A 20,282-nucleotide genomic window follows, 5' to 3' on the forward strand; every position below is an offset into this window, starting at 1 on the left:
GGATCTTTTCCAATGAGTTAGTTCTTTGCATCAGGTGGCCAAAGTATTGGAGTTTCAGCTTCAGCATCAGTCCTTCCAATGAATATTCAGGACTGATTTCCTTTAGGTTGGATCTCCTTGAGTCCAAGGGAATCTCAAGAGTCTTATCCAACACCACAGTTCACCAGCATCAGTTCTTTGGCTGTACTTAGCACATTGTGAATGCTTGGTGAATATCTGCTGAATAAATGAACAAATGAGTGTTGACACAAATGAAATTATCAGTTGCTTATCAACAGGTTAAAATTAGCAGATGTTGTATTCCTTTAAGTATAGTAGTATGCAATTCCACTTGTGATGAAAATGTATTTCAGATTTAAACCTTGGCCAATCCAGAAAATATTTTTGTAGGCAAAATAACTATTTCAGACCTTTAAAGATAAATCAGTTGATAAATATATCAAGTAATGATTTTTAAAAATAAATCATATCATTCTCTATCTCCAAAGTCCCTTTGTACACTTTGTTTATTTTTCTCTCCCCTTATTTTCTCTGAATTTCATGTATTTTTTAAAATAAATATATATAAAAGACTCCACTTATCTCCCTATTGGTATTTTTCCCCTCAAACCTGTGATCTGTCCTTATAATCAGTTCCTCTAACTGCTTTGTTTATTTGAAGTGATCAGTTGTCAAGGAAATTGCTTTTCACATACTGGTGCATTAGGCTGTGTTATATAGAGAGTATTCAAATTTTCATTTCCTATAATTTACTAAGACTAGCAAGGGGAAGAAGTCTGTCATTTTCTTCTAAATTATTTTTCTAGGTAAACCCAGATCATGGTTGATGCAGGCAAGAAATACTAATATTAGAAATTCTAAATTGATTCTTTTGACATGGAATCTTCTAATGTACTTCACCAGCAGATTGAGATCTCTGTCATCCCTTCACAAATATAACCTAGATGATTAGTTCTTCCTAAAGCAGAAGCAGTTCAAGGTGATCATTGTTTAATGTATTTATCTCAGTAGCACCCTGAAAATTGTTGGAGATTGTGTGCCAAACTTCTGAGGGGCAGGGCCCATGTCCATCTTGCTCACCCTGTATCTTGAGGCTACCACAGTATCTGGTTCGGTTCTCAAAAGATTGTTGAATACTTGACTGCTTCCTAATGAAGTAAGGAATTCAAATACCTTTTTGTGTTTGGTAGGCTCTTGGATTGTAAGGAACAAAAAAGATTCAGGTACCTTGTGGAGAAAGAGATAGGGAAGAAGGGAGCGGGGAGAAGGGCTTAATGTTAACAGGAGACATCTCTTCCCCTGTTCTTCAGTTTCTCACTCAGTCTTTATAATATTCATAAACCATAGCAGAGTCCCTGTTTTTATGTTACGACTTTGGAGGGCTTCTATTTCACAAACATTACTTTTATTATAGAAAACCAAGTGGCTGTTCCTCCTATCTCTTCTCCTGGTAAGAAGGGTCTCAAAACCTGAGAGCCTGCCTCTGACTCTTCCTGTTCTTCCTTATGCCTACAGAGGAGGAATTTTGTTCCTGATGGGAATTTTTCTGACTTATAGATGAATGTACTTAAATGGGGACACAAAAACAATATTTTTAAAAAGTTAAAATGAACACAGGATGAACTGGTAATCTGGCAGTTATTAATACTAAGTAGAATAGTGATAGAACAATAAACATTGTTACAGTCTCCATTTCTCAGGTGAAATTAACCTCTACTTCTCCATGTTTTACACCTTTCTTACCTAAAGCTTCAGAAGTTTATATTAGATATGCTTACTCCTATTTTATTCAGAAAGAAAAACAGAAATCAGACCATTGCTTTAGGACGTTGCATGTAATACTCTTAGAATCTAACTTTTCCTTAGGTTTCAAATTGAGGTTCAACAGTGTCCTAGTATGCTGTTAGATATGATTTTATTATGGAGGCTGATGGTTTCCAGTCATGTCAAATACGGGCTAAAAAATCTCTGGTGCTATAGAATATGACTGAGGGAAATAATATTTGAGGAGCCTGCCTGTGCACCCAGCACCGCGGTAGGAGCTTATCTGTCTCGTTATCTTGTTCACGCAGTGACATCATAGGTTGTCTGCTGTTGTTGTTGTTGTTTGTTATGGGGCTGGAAGGGGTGGAATCCAAGACCTAGCGCTTTGATTTTACATGATTCTATTTACTTATTCCATTTATTTTATACTTTAGCAATTTATACCAATTTAACTTTTCATAGAAAGTCATCATTAATACATAAAACTTTTCTTTTAAAAACAGGATAAAAGAATCAGAGTATCTCAACCCTTGACAAGAGGACCAAGTGCCTTTATTCCAGAGAAGGAAGTAAGTCAATCTGTCTTAATATATATAAAGTGATTTTAAAAAATAACTCAATTGTGTCAAAGAATATTTGCATTTTTTAACATGGAAGTAAACATGTGTTTTGCTCTTATTCTTATTTGTCAGAAAACTACAGAAGTATTTTCTTTTCAACTTCACTTGAAAGATTGTATGTGTAATAATCATCTTATTTGGAGTTAGACAGTACTGCAAGTTTAGAAAAATATAAATTTTACTGTATTTGATTTCAAATGCAATATTTCTGAACAAAACTGCTAAAAGTAATAAAACAATATTATCATGTAGGTTTAAGGTTTTAAAATGGCCAGTGTTTCATGGTGATTATAGGTTACATAAATGTTAAGAAAATACATTTTAAAATGAAAAAGTGAGTTTCCCAACTAAATCTATTGAAGAAAACATGATATTCAGTTCAGTTCAATTCAGTCGCTCAGTCATGTCTGACTCTTTGCGACCCCATGAACCACAGTACACCAGGCCTCCCTGTCCATCACCAACTCCCGGAGTTTACTCAGTCTCATGTCCATCGAGTCTGTGATGCCATCCAGCCATCTCATCCTCTGTCATCCCCTTTTCCTCCTGCCCCCAATCCCTCCCAGCATCAGGGTCTTTTCCAATGAGTCAACTCTTCACATGAGGTGGCCCAAATATTGGAGTTTAAGCTTTAGCATCAGTCCTTCCAATGAACACCCAAGACTGATCTCCTTCAGAATGGACTGGTTGGATCTCCTTGGAGTCCAAAGGACTCTCAAGAGTCTTCTCCAACACCACAGTTCAAAAGCATCAATTCTTTGGCACTCAGCTTTCTTCACAGTCCAACTCTCACATCCATACATGACCACTAGAAAAACCATAGCCTTGACTAGATGGACCTTTGTTGGCAAAGTAATAATCACTAGTAATTAATCTTCATTTGGTTCTAAGTCTCTGATGAGACATAATGTCAGAGAATCTCCACTACAAGCTGCACTTTTGATGAAGCTGGGGGAGGCAAGATGGTAAATGTGGAAAGAATGTTTGTGAAATGACACAAAAGATATTATAAGAAAATGTGCATGCCTGTTTAGTGGGTATATATCTCTATGAAAGATCACGGCACTGTTTAGGACCTGGAGATTCCTAGCTGCCTTTAACTTATACTTGGGCTAAGAAAAATTTAAGGCCCACTAATTGAGTTTTTCTCTGCTTCAAGGAGTTATTAACTCATATTAACCGTGGTTATATATACTGATTTACTATTGATTGCAAAAAGATATCATTTATCTTAAAGCACTAGCATTATTCCTATATTGTTCAGAAATTAGTCAACATGTATTTAAAATACCTATGATATTTCAGGTATCCCTTAAAGAATGAGTAGAATTTGAATAATAATACATGTCAGGTCATACTAGAGTCAGCAGTTCCATCATGTTCATTTTGACTTTTTAGTGACCTTGCCATTTACATGAAACTCCAAAGTTACCTGTAATGTTTTAGGAGCTCAGAGACTGTAGCTGATCTAGGTGATGACCATGCATTAGAGAAACTGCTAGGCTTGTCCTGTTTCCCTCATAGAGTACACGGCTGCTCTTAGCAGAGTGATTGCCTAATACATATATAAAGACTTCCTGAAATGCTGCCATTTACACAGAATGTATTTGGAGACAATCTGGTTTGCAGAAGCAACGGCTGTTTTCAGGCTCTGTTGCATCATACGAATCTATGAATGTCTTTTAGGCATCAGTTAAGCAGAAGAATCTTCTGCTGGAAAACAAAACAAAAACAACAAATATTCTGTCCCTAATTATATAAAGTTTATCATGATCCTATTCCATTTTTTACTGTCACCTTGGTTCCCTGTAGTTGACAAAACGGGAGGACATGAACAAATGGAAATACATTTGGTTTTATAGTGAGCCAAAGTGGAATTGCCTTTTTTTTACACCGTTGTAATTAACATTTCCTCACAATTAACACTTTTCAAACATTACATTTCCTTTGGGATTAAATTTTCCTCAATCAGTAGTGCCTTTGTGTAATTTGTACTTATCTTCAGAAGAGATTGTGAGGCCAGCCCTGAAAAGTAAACAGAGCTTCTTAAGAGCAGTGTGGATCTTTAGAAAGACCACGAGTCTAGATTTGAGGAGATCTAGATTCTAGACCCAGAGAAGGCAATGGCACCCCACTCCAATACTCTTGCCTGGAAAATCCCATGGACGGAGGAGCCTGGTGGGCTGCAGTCCATGGGGTCGCAAAGAGTCGGCCATGACTGAGTGACTTCACTTTCACTTTTCACTTTCATGCATTGGAGAAGGAAATGGAAACCCACTCCAGTGTTCTTGCCTGGAATCCCAGGGATGGGGGAGCCTGGTGGGCTGCCGTCTATGGGGTCGCACAAAGTCGGACACGACTGAAGTGACTTAGCAGCAGCAGCAGCAGATTCTAGACCAGGCTCTGCTATTAAATAGCTGTATGAGCTGACATTTAATCTTGAGTCCATTACCTTATCTAAAATAAGGGACAAATTCTTCTTAAGGCTTGAACTCTCATTCTAAAATGCCAATAAATAAGGAACCAAGCTGAGAAACACACATCTGATGTCTATCGATTCTCAGTGAAACAGGTCCTTCCACCGGGTGCTAATAAGCTCTTAACACCTTCAGAAGCTAATTGTTGGTATGACGCCCAAGCTGTCATTGTTTATAAACCTGTATGTAAATAATCTATTTTTGAGAAAGTCCTTTTGATTTTCTCAGATGCTGCACGTCCATTTTAATAACTTACCTTGTTTCTAGTAATTAATATGATAGGCTCAAAATGGGAATCTAGTGTCCTATTAATTTTTCAATTAACACTTTCCTACAAATTACCCTATTTTTCTTTGTCCCTCAAAAAGACCGCAGAAAGCTTTTTCTGTGTTGAAAAGTGAAAACAAGCAAGGGATCAGACTGAAAAATGTCTGTCCTAAGATACAGTCATTAAGTGTGTTCATAGGCTATTGAGAGAAAATTCTAAATGCTTTCCCTCTCCACGAGTCAGTGTGACAATAGCAGGCAAGCAGGCCCTGAAAATTTTTGCCTTCTGTGCCTGGCAAACCAGATGGAAGCTTCTTTTCTCCAATTTCATAGCTGTGTGTATAATGTTTGATAATTTGACATTTGTTGTTTAATAAATTGTGGTCCCAGAGCCAAAAATGAATGGTGCTTTCATTTTCATTTGTTTCTAGTACGAACAACTGCATTATTTCGGTGTCTGTTAATGTCAAAAGTACCGTCATCGGCTTCAGTCGTGGAATAATGCGTGTAAACCACTGGTGTGTGTACTTCTCAGCCATGATTTTGTTTTGTGTTTCTTGGTTGAAAGGTTGTCCAGGCAAACACAGTGGATGAACGTACTAACTTTCTTGTGGAAGAATACTCTACATCCGGTCGCTTGGACAACATCACCCAGGTCATGAGCCTGCACACGCAATACCTGGAGTCCTTCCTGAGGAGCCAGTTCTACATGCTGCGCATGGACGGCCCCCTTCCTCTACCGCACCGGCACTACATCGCCATCATGGTGCGCTCACTTCCGGTCCTGTGTTCACGTGACTTTGTCCTCATTTAGTCCCTCTCCTGATGGTATTACTTGTGGTGCAGAGCTAAGTATAATCACACGGAAACAACAATTCAAGAAGCTTGTGACCTTTTGGATTCCAAGTCCACTTGTTACATTTTGAATGTCGTGACCCACTTAATATACTGAATGTTTCTGATTTTTATTAGTAAAGTTTTCCATGTTTAATCTCATGATTAAAGATGTTTATAGGGTCGAAAGTAATGTTCCTAGTGTCCCTCAAATTTTCCCTTTACTCCTGATAGTTTTCTTTCAGTATTAAAATAAAACAGGTTGGTTGTGACTTTTTATATAGTCATTCTGTACACGAAGAATATCACTAATTTGGCTAAATAAGAGCAAAGTATTAGCACCAAAGGCGACTCTGTCAGAGAAGAATTCTTAAATAAATTATACTACTTCTAAGTTTAGTACTTGGTACAAGCTAGTTAACTAGTTAATGTTTGAGAGGGAGAAAATTATAAATTAGGATGATGGGCAGCAGGAATAAGAAGGTAGAAACAGTGCTACAGTTGGACTGTTGCTGGAGAAAACAACAAGATGCAAGTGCAGTATATTTGGAGAAGTTAGGGGAACATCTGGGCTGGCAGAGCGATCAAAGCCAGCCAGGAGTTACTTTTTATCAAGTTTAATTTGTTTATGCTCTCACTGAAGTTTTAAACAACAAAAAAAGGGCTGCATCCTGTGTTCTATTAAATGATGAACTTGACTAAGATTACTCAGCTTAAGGTTTTGCCACACTAAGGCTGAAAGCCAACTTAGAATGGTCACTGACGAAGAGAGAAATAAGATGTGGAAAACAGAGTAAAACAGTACTATTTCACTGAGAAGCAGCCCTGAGGAAACAAGCGGTGAAAAGTATGTTTTGCATGGATTTACCAATTTATCAAGGCTGATTCTGGCTTGCCTAGGAAAGAAAGGGTCAGTGAGCTTCAGTTTCATTTCAATAGGAGTATGGGCACAGATAAGGCTGATTCACAGTTATCTCAAAGGGAATAAGAAAAATACTCAAGATAGTATACATTCTGAATTTGTACAAGTTAATGAGATTTTATTGTGTTTTAAATAGAATACAGTTGATCTCACTTACCATAATGAACATACTTCCTTCACATAAATAGAAAATGGGTTCTGGATTGACCCCTACCACTTCTGGATGAGGAAGTAATTGGCTCCATGTGACATTTACTTATATATCAGCTTTACGTATTGATTCAAGAATCTATGACAACATTGTGATGAAAATTTTAGGAAGAGCATTCTCCAAGAAAAGAATTATTAGCTATAAAAATGAACTTTAAATGACTGTCTTAGTAATTGTAGAATAAGTCCATACCATGACTGTTTTATCCACCAGCTCTTTTCTTTGTGTTGTAGGCTGCAGCTAGACATCAGTGTTCTTACTTAATAAACATGCATGTGGATGAATTTTTAAAGACAGGAGGTATTGCTGAATGGTTGAATGGTTTGCAATATGTACCACAAAGACTGAAAAATCTTAATGAAATAAACAAGCTGTTAGCACACCGACCCTGGCTGATCACAAAAGAGCACATTCAGGTACCGAGTATTTCTTTAGGGGAGAAAGAAATTTTACTAATGATTCTTTGAGTTATTTTCAGTTAAGTATTTTGCTTAAGACTTAATTTGAAATACTTGCATGCTAGGAATTTGAGAAATAAAAAAATAGTGTATTAAAATGTGTAGAAAACGTAAGTCAGTGGGTTTAAGTTAAATATAAATGAATACTTCTCTGTAAGTGAAAGTCACTCAGTCATGTTCAGCTCTTTGTGAACCCATGGACTATACAGTCCATGGAATTCTCTGGGCCGGAATTCTCTGGGCCGGAATCCTGGCGTGGGTGGCCTATCCCTTCTCCAGTGTATCTTCCCCACCCAGGAATTGAACAGGGGTCTCCTGTACTGCAGGTGGATTCTTAACCAGCTAAGCTACCAGGAAAGCCCACTTCTCTTTTAAATAATCAGTAATTAGCAAATAGCTATAAGAAAAGTTGATTTCTATTTTCAAGCAGTAGGCAGAACAAAGAAAATGCATTAGGAGGATAACATACGTAGGTTCTAGTCTTTAACTCTTAACTACAAAGTATGTGACCTTTAGTAAGTTAACTTTTGTGGGCCTTGGTAGTTCATCCTTCTATAAATGAGACGCCTAGATTAAATGAGTTCTAAACTCTTTTGCAGTTCTAACATTTCATAATTTTAAGATTTTAAAAAAAATTATTTTGCAAATAAAAGTGATTTGCCAACTGATGTGTATATACTTACATGCCTCTAGAGACTAGAACTGAGGTAAGAAAGAGAACTGTGATTGACTGGAGCACTTGCCGTTCAAAAGCAGCATCTGTGAAAAGCCTCCAGGATCAGGTTGTTGAATTAATGCTTAGCACCATGCTTGGCACTATTCAGTTAGTAGGAGTCATCAGCTAAATCATTATCAGTAGAAGCCTTAGGTACTTAAAATCCCTTCTTCTAATGCATTAGAAATGTCCTTGGTTTTGTTTTTTCCCTCATTTTGTTAGTTATTTGCCCAGTTAAACCAAACCTAGCTTTTGTCAGTCTGTATACTCTCAGATTTGTATTATCTATTAGGGCTTGTTTATAAAATATGAACAAAGCTATAGCAGAAAGGTGCTATTTATAGTAGCAAATAAATTTAGAAGCAATTTAAATGTGTAAGGAAATGGAACTGTAGTTCTGGGCTACAATATGCCCATGCCTAATATAATTAACTGAAGACAGTAGAGCCTCATGAAAATCAAATTTTTCAAAAAGTTGGAAAAGCAGAGAAAAATGGATGTATACTCTGATTATTTAATTATACTTTGAAAAATAAAAGAAGATATGTAAAAGTTACATTAAAGTGGTTGAATATGATTGATTTTTCCTTTTTTCCCCCCTGAGCTTTTGGTAATGTATTAAATTTGTATGTAGTTAAATAATGGAGAGTAAAGCAAAAGCAGTTTTTTGGTTTTAGTTTTTAGATGTGAAGTGAGCCAAGTGAAAGTTTTAGATTTGAGAACAGATCCCCATACATACACTGAGAGATAAATTAATTAGATAAAGATTGATGGGGAAAACCTTGAATGGATTAATAGCTGGAATTGTAATGATTATTGTGTTTAATGGCTTCACTTATGATTCCAACATTCATCTGGAAAAAGTGAAAGTGAAAGTCGCTCAGTCATGTCCAACACTTTGCGACCCCGAGGACTATACAGTCTGTGGAATTCTCCAGGCCAGAATACTGGAGTGGGTAGTCATTCCCTTCTCCAGGGGATCTTCCCAACCCAGGGATCAAACCCAGGTCTCCTGCATTGCAGATGGATTCTTTACCAACTGAGCTATCAGGGAAGCCCATTCATCTGGAGGATCCAGTAAAATAGCATATTAAAAAAGTGCTCTGATATTTTTGTTTTGTTTTTGTTGGGTTTTTTTTTTTAACTTTTTATTTTGTATTGGATTATAGCCAGTTAGCATTGTTGTGATAGTTTCAGGTGAATAGCAAAGGGACTCAGCCATACATAATACACATATGCATTCTCCTTTAAACTTCCCTCCCATCCAGGCTGTTGCATAACATTGAGCAGAGTTACCTGTACTGTACAGTAGGACCTTGTTGGTTATCCATTTTAAATAGAGCAGATTTTTTTTTAATGTCCCTTCAAGTGTGAGGTAGTTTTCTACAGTGTCTATCATCTGCTGTAGGTTCTTCCTCTGTCAGAAATAATGTCTAAAAGACAATTAAAAGTTGACCTACTGAATTAAATATTTGTTATTTTTAAGGTACAGTCTCTACCTTTAAAACCTTCAAATGAATGGTCTTGCTAGAGAAACTTTAAAGTCCCTTCTAGCATCAATGTTCTTGGATTCTCTAAAATACCTTATTAAAATAGCATAATACAGAAAAGTACTTTGGAAACAGAAACTCCATTATATGTACAAGGAATTTCAGAGAAGCTACAATGTAATTCTATTGTTAGTTTTGATAAGTTTAATGTAATATTGTTTGACCAAAGCTGTATCTTTAATATATGAAACAGTTTAAATGGAATTTTTAGTATTATTACTGTAAATGGACATATGAAATTTTATACATTTTTCCATACTTTATAAAATTGCTTTGTAACATTCTATGACTTTCACTTTTATTCTTGATTGGCTTTCTCATTTCAGAAACTTGTCAAAACTGGAGAAAATAATTGGTCTCTGCCTGAACTGGTACATGCTGTGGTCCTACTGGCTCATTATCATGCTTTGGCAAGCTTTGTTTTTGGTAGTGGCATCAATCCAGAAAGAGATCCAGAAATCTCCAATGGATTCAGGCTAATACCAGTCAACAACTTCTGTGTGTGTGATCTCGCTAATGACAACAACATAGAGAATGCATCCCTTACAGGCAGCAACTTTGGGGTTTGTTTTCTTAACTGTTTTTCTCTACTACTTTGCCTTTAAACTTGCTACATTAAAAACATCTAGAGAAATTATCTGACTAAATAGGATATTATATGCTTGAAATATTTTGTATAATCTTTTATTACCCTAAAAATTTAACGTGTTGCTGAAGTTCTGAATTGTCTTAAGGAGGCTCTTAAAGCAATTACAAATCATAAGGCTTGTAAGACTGCCCCAGTTTTAGAAACAAGTGATAATATAATCTAATATATATCAAATTCTGTTGTATTGGGTTGGCCAAAAAGTTTGTTTGCATTTTTCTGAAAGCTGTTATGGGAAAACCTGAATGAACTTTTTGGCCAACCCAGTAGAATTCTGGATTAAATAAATCCAATCATATAAACTTTCTGTGTTTATAGTTGAAGCAGGAACACCATACCTCTGAAAATGTTTGATTTTGCCATATGATTTTCTTTGGAGTTAATGGAAGCCCACTTAGGAAATTAATGACTATGCTAGTGCCACTGTACATAAGATGATATTAGGAGATGGAGACATTTACTGAAACAAATTTTAATATTAATAACACCCAATATTATCTTCTCTGGCTCCAGATTGTCGATTCTCTAAGTGAGCTAGAGGCCTTAATGGAAAGAATGAAAAGGCTTCAAGAAGAAAGGGAAGATGAAGAGGCGTCTCAGGAAGAAATGACCACTCGCTTTGAGAAGGAGAAGAAAGAAAGTCTTTTTGTGGTCTCTGGAGATACTTTTCATTCATTTCCTCATTCAGGTGCTTTTTCTATTTCACTATCTTTGCCTTTTCTCTTTGCCTTTGACTTCCCTGGTAGCTCAGATGATAAAGAATCTGCCTGCAATGCAGAAGACCCGGGTTCCATCCCTGGGTCGGGAAGATCCCTGTTGTTCTTAGAACCCAGACTGACCGCCTCAGACCACCTTCAGTATTGTCCATATGGGTAATGGAATGATTCCACTTTCGTGTTCCTTTTATTTAGTTCTCCTCTACCTGATGCTGATGCTATTGCTTCCCCTCTTGTGTTGCTGCATCTTTGAATATACTTCAGATCCAACTGAGAGGTACTTCAGCTGTGTATGTAGTTCATGCTCTTATCCTGGATAAAGTGTTATTCAGAGCAGACCAACTGCTTATAAAGTTAGATAAGAGTATTTAATCCATCCTACTTGTGCGATTTTTTAAATGATAAGTAAAATCCTATTTCAGTAGATGTAATTTGTAATATCTCTTCCTTTTTTGTGGGTGTGGGGTATGTGGGAGAATTGTTCTCACAATGCTGCTTTTTTCCAGATTATTTCTAAAGTTACACTAAAGTTACATTGCACTTGCATTTGGATTTCCTTGCAGAAACCTTTGGAATTATATAAAAATGTATATTTAGGTCATTTTCTTAGGTTGAATTTGGAGGAATTCATCCTGTATTAAAAGTTAGGCTTTTCTGTATCAAAAGGCTTCTTTGCTTTAGTCTTTAAAGTACATTTCTTTTCCTAATACTCTGAGAGACTGAAATAGGAGAGAAACTTTTCAATTACAACTTAAAAAGATATTAAACACCACATAGTACATGTTATTAAAATAGCATGGAGCCAGTAGACTTTGAAAGCTTAAACCCTTCCAAGTCATCAATCGACATAACATTTATTTTTAAAGTAGAGCTCCGTAGGTTTAAAAGAGGGCTTCAAAATGACTAGTCGTAAGGTTAGTCAGACTCATAAATCTTGAGGGTAATTGATTTGGCCATGACTGGTTTGTTAATATTAAATATGACACTTACCAATAGCTTTCAGAAAGGAAAGAGCAAGATCCCTCTTTTATCATTTCCCCAGTGATTTCTTTTATGAAAGAGTTTATCTACCAAATTGAGCATATTTAATAATGATTTCTCAGAACTTCTGACCAGCAGGAAATCCCAAATATAAAGAAGCATTTTGGTTATTGCTTTGCTATTCATACTATAGACATTTATTGTACTCCACATAGTCTCAGCAGGGTGGTAGGCACTAATGTTTCCAGGCTAAATGAGACATGATTGCTGCCCTCTGCAGGCTCTCATTGCTAGTGGGAGAGAAAGAAATGTAATATGAAGCAGAATGTGAAGAGTAAATGGAGCCAGTGATTGAGAGGGAGGGATGTGGACAGAAGTGGGCCTAGGGAGAGACCTCCCCTAGCCGCTTGGCTCTGAGCTAAACCTTAGAGGCTTGAGTGCAGGGGAGTCAGGCAGTGTCTAGGGGGTGGGGAGTTGGTGGTAAATAGCACACCTGCCTGAGCCAGCACACAGTGGTGAGGAAACAGGATGGTGGGTGCAGGAGCAATTGGTTCTGCGTCGTTAGGATGTGACACATAGGTAGGTATTGTGAACAGGAAGCTGACTAGGTAGATAGAGGCCTTATCATGATGACCTTTCCAGCCTTAAAGATCATGTAGCCAGCCATATTTGTGACATGTTGAGTTGTGATGTCTATAAAACCTCCAGTCTGGAAACAGCTACAAGTGCCCCTCAGACTTTAATATGCATGTGAATCACTGAGGAATCTTGTTGAAATGCAGAAGATTTTTGTGTTCAGTCTGTCTGTGCCAGGACCTGAGAAGCTATGTTTCAGTCATGGCTTCACGTAATGCCCATGCTCCTGATCTGCACATTTGGAAAGCCAGGGTTAACGGGAGAGGGTTTTAAGCCCAAAATAGTTTTGGAAGTTATCAGTATATATTTGGGAGTTAAAATCAAGAGTTGTTTATAAAAAATCATCCAGAGAAAACAAGTGGGACAAAGGAAAGTAATGAGCACAGGGTAAACCTTCTAGGGAAGCCAATATTTTAAAATGCAAACATTGTATTAAAGTAGTATGCATTTACTTTTAGACATGAATTTTTATAAATGTGAAAAACTTGAGTTTGCTTGGTGGCTCAGTGGTAAAGAACCCACCTGCAATGCAAGAGATGGAAGTTCTTTTCCTGGATTAGGAAGATCCCCTGGAGAAGGAAATGGCCACCCACTCCAATATTCTTGCCTGGGAAATCCCATGGACAGAGGAGCCTGGCAGCTACAGTCCATGGGGTCACATGGGGTGAAAAATTCTAATATACATCTCTTTATAACTAAAAGTAAGTAGACACAAAATCCAGAAAAAGAGAGTAAACTTATTTAGCATACTTTACCTGACATAAATAAAACACTATATCCCAAACTGCGACCTATACCATTATTTTCAAGTGCACATAGAAAATTTACTAATATCAACCATATACTGTTAATAAAGCAAATATCAGCAAATTTTAAGAGATTTAAACTTTACAGGGTATAACTTTTGACTATAACAGAAGTAAGCTAGAAATCAGTACGGAATAACTAGAAGTTTCTCAAATGTTTAGAAATGAAACAGTATACTTCCAAATAGTTCACAGAGAAATAAAAAGTTGCAGTGGAAATTGAAATGTTAGGAGCTGAATGGCAGTGAAAGATGGCACAGACAGTATTTATTTATTTATTTATCTTTTTTTTGGCCATGCTGGGCAGCTTGCAAGATCTTAGTTCCCTAACCAGGGATTGAACTCAGATGCCCTGCAGTGGAAGCTCAGAGTCCTAACCAATGGACCACCAGGAAATTCCCTAGACATTGATTTGTTAAAGCTTCTCTAAGACAACTAGAGCTTGAAGGACATAAATGTTTTATTTCTTTTAATTTTTGTTTATTTATTTTTGACTGTACTGGGTCTTCATTGCTGCACAGGCTTTTTCTCTAGTTGTGGTGAGTGGGGCCTACTCTCTTTTTAAAATTTTTTAAAGATTCATCCATCTCACTATCACTGACTCAAATTCGTTCCCTTATGGCTGAGTAATATTCCATTGTATGTAAATACTACAGCTTCTTTGCCTAAGCGTCTGTTGATGGACATCTAGGTTGCTTCCATGTCCTGGCTATTGTAGTGGTGCTACTCTCTAGTTGCAGCGCTCAGACTTCATTTCTGTGGCTTTTCTTGTGGTAGAACAGGGGCTCTGGGCGCACGGGCGTTAGTAACTACAGTGCTCAGTCTTTCGAGCACAGGCTCAGTAGTTGAGACACAGGCTCCGTTGCTCCATGTCGTGTGTGATCCTCTTAGACTGGGGATCGAACCTGTACCTCCTTCATTGGCAGGCAGATTCTTCACCACTGAGCTGCTGGGGAAGCCCTTTTCTTATTGTTGAAAGTATACTTTAGAATGTCAGTCTTTCCCTTCTTGGATGCTTGAGCAAGGACTTTTGCCTTCTAAAGTGAATTTTGACCAGCAAGTCTTAGACCTTGTGGAAAGTTATATTCTGATTTTAACAAGAGGCTACATCATTCATAAACTAGGAAATAAATTGTTTCATTCTTTACTCTTCACCATTCCCAGTACGAAATTTGCTGGTCACACGAAGATAAAAGAAAAATGACTCACTATGTGGCTGAGTTATTTTCGTAGACTTACCGTGTTTTAAAATGGAAATAGAAACTTATTTTTCCCTATAACAAGTTTCTTGGTTTGATCAGTATGATAAAGCATTTCAGATTCCATTTAGAGGTTCTAAGAATAGTTTTTCAAGTCTTTTGAAGAAAATGTTTGAAGTTTTCTACAAGGGTACTATTCTATAGCTTGGTAACAGAGTTGACTAGCATTTATTAGTTTTTTTGCTGTTCAAATTAGAATGATGTTCCGTTACTATAACATAATATTTTCTGTATTTTATTTGTATCCATCTCCTAGGAGCAGAACAATGTGGATAATATGCAAAGTACTATTTCCTTTCGGTCCAGAGTTTGAAATATTTGTTTAAATAGAATTAAAATTAGAGTTTTAGATTTGTCAGAATATTAATTTAACTCCTTTTTTTAAAAAAATTAACTTCTTAAGGTCAATTTAGGAAAAAAATGTTTGTATAGGGTCAGCCAAAAAGTTCAAAAAGTTATTTACATTTTTCTATAACATCTTACAGAAAATTCCAAGTGAACTTTTTGGCTAAACTAATATTTAGATATTTTAATTTAGTCAATTTTTTCCTGAATCAGTTCAGTTCAGTTCAGTCACTCAGACATGTCTGACTCTTTGCAACCCCATGAATTGGAGCACGCCAGGCCTCCCTGTTCATCACCAACTCCTGGAGTTCACTCAGACTCACGTCCATTGAGTCAGTGATGCCATCCAGCCATCTCATCCTCTGTCGTCCCCTTCTCCTCTGCCCCCAATCCCACCCAGTGAGATTTTCCAATGAGTCAACTCTTCGAATGAGGTGGCCAAAGTACTGGAGCTTCAACTTTAGCATCATTCCTTCCCAAAAAATTCCAGGGCTGATCTCCTTCAGAATGGACTGGTTGGATCTCCTTGCAACCAAGGGACTCTCAAGAGTCTTCTCCAACACCACAGTTCAAAAGCATCAATTTTTCGGCACTCAGCTTTCTTCACAGGCCAACTCTCGCATCCATACATGACCACTGGAAAAGCCATAGCCTTGACTAGACAGACCTTTGTTGGCAAAGTTATGTCTCTGCTTTTCAAAATGCTATCTAAGTTGATCGTAACTTTTCTTCCAAGGAGTAAGCATCTTTTAATTTCATGGCTGCAGTCACCACCTGCAGTGATTTTGGAGCCCCCCAAAATAAAGTCTGACACTGTTTCCACTGTTTCCCCTCTATTTGCCATGAAGTGATGAGACCAGATGCCATGATCTTCATTTTCTGAATGTTGAGCTTTAAGCCAACTTTTTCACTCTCCTCTTTCACTTTCATCAAGAGGCTTTTTAGTTCTTCTTCACTTTCTGCCATAAGGGTGGTGTCATCTGCATATCTGAGGTTATTGATATTTCTCCCAGCAATCTTGATTCCAGCTTGTGCTTCTTCCAGTCCAGCGTTTCTCATGATGTACTCTGCATATAAGTTAAATAAGCAGGGTGACAATATACAGCGTAGACGTACTCCTTTTCCTATTTGGAACCAGTCTGTTGTTCCACGTCCAGTTCTAACTGTTGCTTCCTGACCTGCATACAGGTTTCTCAAGAGGCAGGTCAGGTGGTCTGGTATTCCCATCTCTTTCAGAATTTTCCACAGTTTGCTGTGATCCACACAGTCAAAGGCTTTGGCATAGTCAATAAAGCAAAAATAGATGTTTTTCTGGAACTCTCTTGCTTTTTCCATGATCCAGCGGATGTTGGCAATTTGATCTCTGGTTCCTCTGCTTTTTCTAAAACCAGCTAGAACATCTGGAAGTTCACGGTTCACGAATTGCTGAAGCCTTGCTTGGAAAATTTTGAGCATTACTTTACTAGCGTGTGAGATGAGTGCAATTGTGCGGTAGTTTGAGCATTCTTTGGCATTGCCTTTCTTTGGAATTGGAATAAAAACTGACCTTTTCCAGTCCTGTGGCCACTGCTGAGTTTTCCAAATTAGCTGGCATATTGAGTGCAGCTCTTTCACAGCATCATCTTTCAGGATTTGAAAAAGCTCAACTGGGATTCCGTCATCTCCACTAGCTTTGTTCGTAGTGATGCTTTCTAAGGTCCACTTGACTGCACATTCCAGGATGTCTGGCTCTAGATGAGTGATCACACCATCATGATTTTCTGGGTCATGAAGATCTTTTTTGCCACAGCTAAATGTTACAGTTGCCAGTATTTAGTAGTGACATTATATTCAAAACTTGAGCAAAAGGTATTTTATGTGACTGGAAGGCATGTAGTCAATATTATCACTATGGAAATCCTTGGAAAAGCTATAGTGAAAAATTGGAAGAAAATGCAGTTAATTTATTGTTCTAACTCTATAGAGTTTCCTTAATACCAGATTGTTCTTATTGTCCTTAGATTTTGAGGATGACATGATTATAACATCTGATGTCTCCCGATATATTGAAGACCCTGGTTTTGGATATGAAGACTTTGCCAGACGAGGGGAGGAACATTTGCCAACATTCCGAGCTCAGGTATGAGACGCCTTTAATTCAGAGAAATTGGAGAAGAGATACTGTCATTTTAACTGTGAAATGTTTAATAAGTTGACTCCCAAAGAAACTAATTGATCATTTTGATAGAATCTATAATTATCTTTTTTAACCTATGTTTTAGCCTTGTCTAATTTGATGTCCCAGTTGATGGATTATTATTTCATCATCCCCTCTACCTCCAACCTCAAGAAGGCCAAAGGAAACTGCTTTATGTGGTTACTTGCATTATTGCATGGTAGTAGTATCATGTTTATGTTTTGGAGAGAAGCAGGCAAGAGACTGAGTGACATGTTCACATTTCTAATAAGAAGGCATTTTTATAGAAAGGCCATATGTCTATAATTATGGGCTGAAGGGCCACCTGTTCCCCATCCCTAGGTAAGAACCACAGTAGTGATGTGGTTCATAAAGCAGTACAGGCGAGATTGAAGACAGACTCCTCTGTGCTTGTTTCATGATCTGCTAGCCATCCGTATCGCTGAGGAGGTTTAGTCATGTAGGACTATTCCAGGGCCTTCTGGGGTTCTTCCAGATGAGGGCGTAGTTTGCATAGTACATGCCCACAGGAAGTAGCCAGAGTTTATCACCAGTGTGCCTCATCCTGGACCCAGTGAGGAAACAGCACGGTCCTCCCATCTACAAACTGATGTGTTGGTACAGCAATCTTGGTAAAATGACAGACTTAGAATCCGTGAAAGGATTACAGACTGAAATATCTCCACTTGTTTCAGTGGTTATACTTCACAAAAACATAGACTTTAAATGGAGAGTGACCATTTTGTGATATGTTTTATTCTTTTAGGACTATACCTGGGAAAATCACGGGTTCTCCCTGGTGAACAGACTTTATTCTGATATTGGACATCTTCTTGACGAGAAGTTCCGCATGGTCTACAATCTCACCTATAACACTATGGCCACCCATGAGGATGTTGACACAACCATGCTGCGCAGAGCTTTATTTAACTACGTTCACTGTATGTTTGGAATCAGGTATGGTTGTCATAGAGACAGTTGTGTGTGTATGCTAAGTTGTTTCATTCGTGTCCAACTCTTTGAGACCCCAAGGCTCCTCTGTCCATGGGATTCTCCTGGCAAGAATACTGGAGTGGGTTGCCATTCCCTTTTCCTGGGGATCTTCCCAACCCAGGGATTAAACCCGTGTCTCTAATGTCTCCTGCATTGGCAGGCAGGTTCTTTACTACTAGCACCACCTGGAAAGCCATATAGAGACAGTTGTACATGTTTCTAAATGAAAATTCTGACAGGAGTCTTACCTTTTTCCTGTTTAAGAGTATATACTTCTGGGGAGAAAATTACATGTGGACTTCTGACTATAAAAAATTAATTCTATTTTATAGAAGAGCATTTTTCTTCGTTTAAAAGTCTTAATATGCACATATAAATACAGTAGTAAAATTTTACTAAGGAGGGAAAAAAACATAAGTAATCATTGGGGACAGTAGAAAAACTCTCCATTTGAGAATCCCTCCTGGAAGAACTGAACCTTTCAGAAGTATATATGGTATGCCATTGTGCAGACGTACTCAATTGCTCCAGTCATGTCTGCCTGCGTGCGACCCCATGGACTACAGGTTTCCAGGCTCCTCTGTCCATGGGATTCTCCAGGCAAGAATATTGGAGTGAGATGCCATGCCCTCATCCAAGGAATCTTCCTGACCCAGGGATCAAACCCATTTCTCCTGTATCTCCTGCATTGCAGACAGATTCTTTACTGCTGAGCCACAGGAGAAGCCCATGATATCCTGCTAGATAACTATAGCAAGTGCTGGTTGGTTGGTTGGTTGGTTTTTGAAGGTATGGTATAATTTGGGTATAAATGAAACTAAGAGTCTGCCTTCATAAAACTTACATAAGCTCATGTAAGAATACTGAAATGAAATTGTAAGTCAGAATAAATTAGTGGCACCTAAATTTAGAAAGTTAGGATTGAAAGGACTGAAAGTGAAGGAGTGAGTAAGACTGAATGGTCTAATCAGGAAAGCGCTTCTTGGAGAACATCCTTTTTGAGCTGGGTTTTGAAGACATCTATGGAGATAGATCTGCCAAAAGAGAAAATCTCCAGTTATGAATATATTCAATTGACTCTGTACTGTATCCTTTCTGATATAGTATCACAAAGCCCTTATGGAACGGAATTAGAATTCTATTTGTTAAGCAAAGTGGTTTCTAAAACTTTTACTTAAAAAAAATCCCAAATTTCCTGGAAAAGGCAACTAATGTGAAATATTCTACCTAAAAGATACCATTATGATGGTAAATAGTAGCTCCACTATTTACCCATTTACTATTCTAGAAAGAATCATCACATTTTAAAACTTAATATACCAAGCTAATTAAGAAAATAAACACTAATAGATTTTAATTCAAATAGATTTTAATTCAATACATGTTATAAATTAATATTTAAAATAATATTATATTTAAGGCAACAGATTGGTGATATTTCTCTTCTGGGTGCTACTAAATAAAGCTTATGTAAAATCCCTGAGTTGTTTTTTTCTTTTAACTAAGTATTATGTTTGGGTTAAAAATAAGCTGAAAATACAGAAAAAGCCCGCAAGCTCCCACCGCTATGTTTACTCTCATAGCTATTTCTGTGCCCGCTTACGCTGTTATTCTCTCATCTTATGAATGAACTATTAAACTCCTATGCACTAGGACACAGAATCTCATCTCCTCTCATCTAAAGATCCCTCTTCTAGCAATTCTCCCTTCTCTCTCTGGCATAATTGGCTTTACTCTCTTCATTGGATCTTTCCCATCAATATGTAAACATGCCTTTATTTCTCTCATCGCAAAAAAAATCCTTTCTTCATCCTTAATTTCCCTCTGACTGTTGCCTCACACTTCTGCTCTCATGCACAGCAGATCCCTTTGAAAACATTTTGTATACCTACTGTTGCCATTTTCT

At 37.5% G+C, this 20,282-nt stretch overlaps 1 protein-coding gene across 3 annotated transcripts in view; it reads left to right on the forward strand.

Moving 5' to 3' along the window:
• SESN3 (sestrin 3) overlaps positions 1 to 20,282 on the forward strand; it is a 73,910-nt gene that overhangs the window by 49,390 nt on the left and 4,238 nt on the right. For all 3 annotated transcript variants that reach the window (XM_069554929.1, XM_069554930.1, XM_069554931.1), the window contains exons 2-8: positions 2,268 to 2,333; positions 5,697 to 5,894; positions 7,329 to 7,511; positions 10,145 to 10,381; positions 10,978 to 11,152; positions 17,208 to 17,326; positions 18,150 to 18,340. In XM_069554929.1, coding sequence (XP_069411030.1) covers positions 2,268 to 2,333; positions 5,697 to 5,894; positions 7,329 to 7,511; positions 10,145 to 10,381; positions 10,978 to 11,152; positions 17,208 to 17,326; positions 18,150 to 18,340 — 1,169 coding nt within the window. The remainder of the gene's footprint in view (positions 1 to 2,267; positions 2,334 to 5,696; positions 5,895 to 7,328; positions 7,512 to 10,144; positions 10,382 to 10,977; positions 11,153 to 17,207; positions 17,327 to 18,149; positions 18,341 to 20,282) is intronic.

Source organism: Ovis canadensis, chromosome 15, assembly GCF_042477335.2.
Source record: "Ovis canadensis isolate MfBH-ARS-UI-01 breed Bighorn chromosome 15, ARS-UI_OviCan_v2, whole genome shotgun sequence".
NCBI classification, from domain to species: domain Eukaryota; kingdom Metazoa; phylum Chordata; class Mammalia; order Artiodactyla; family Bovidae; genus Ovis; species Ovis canadensis.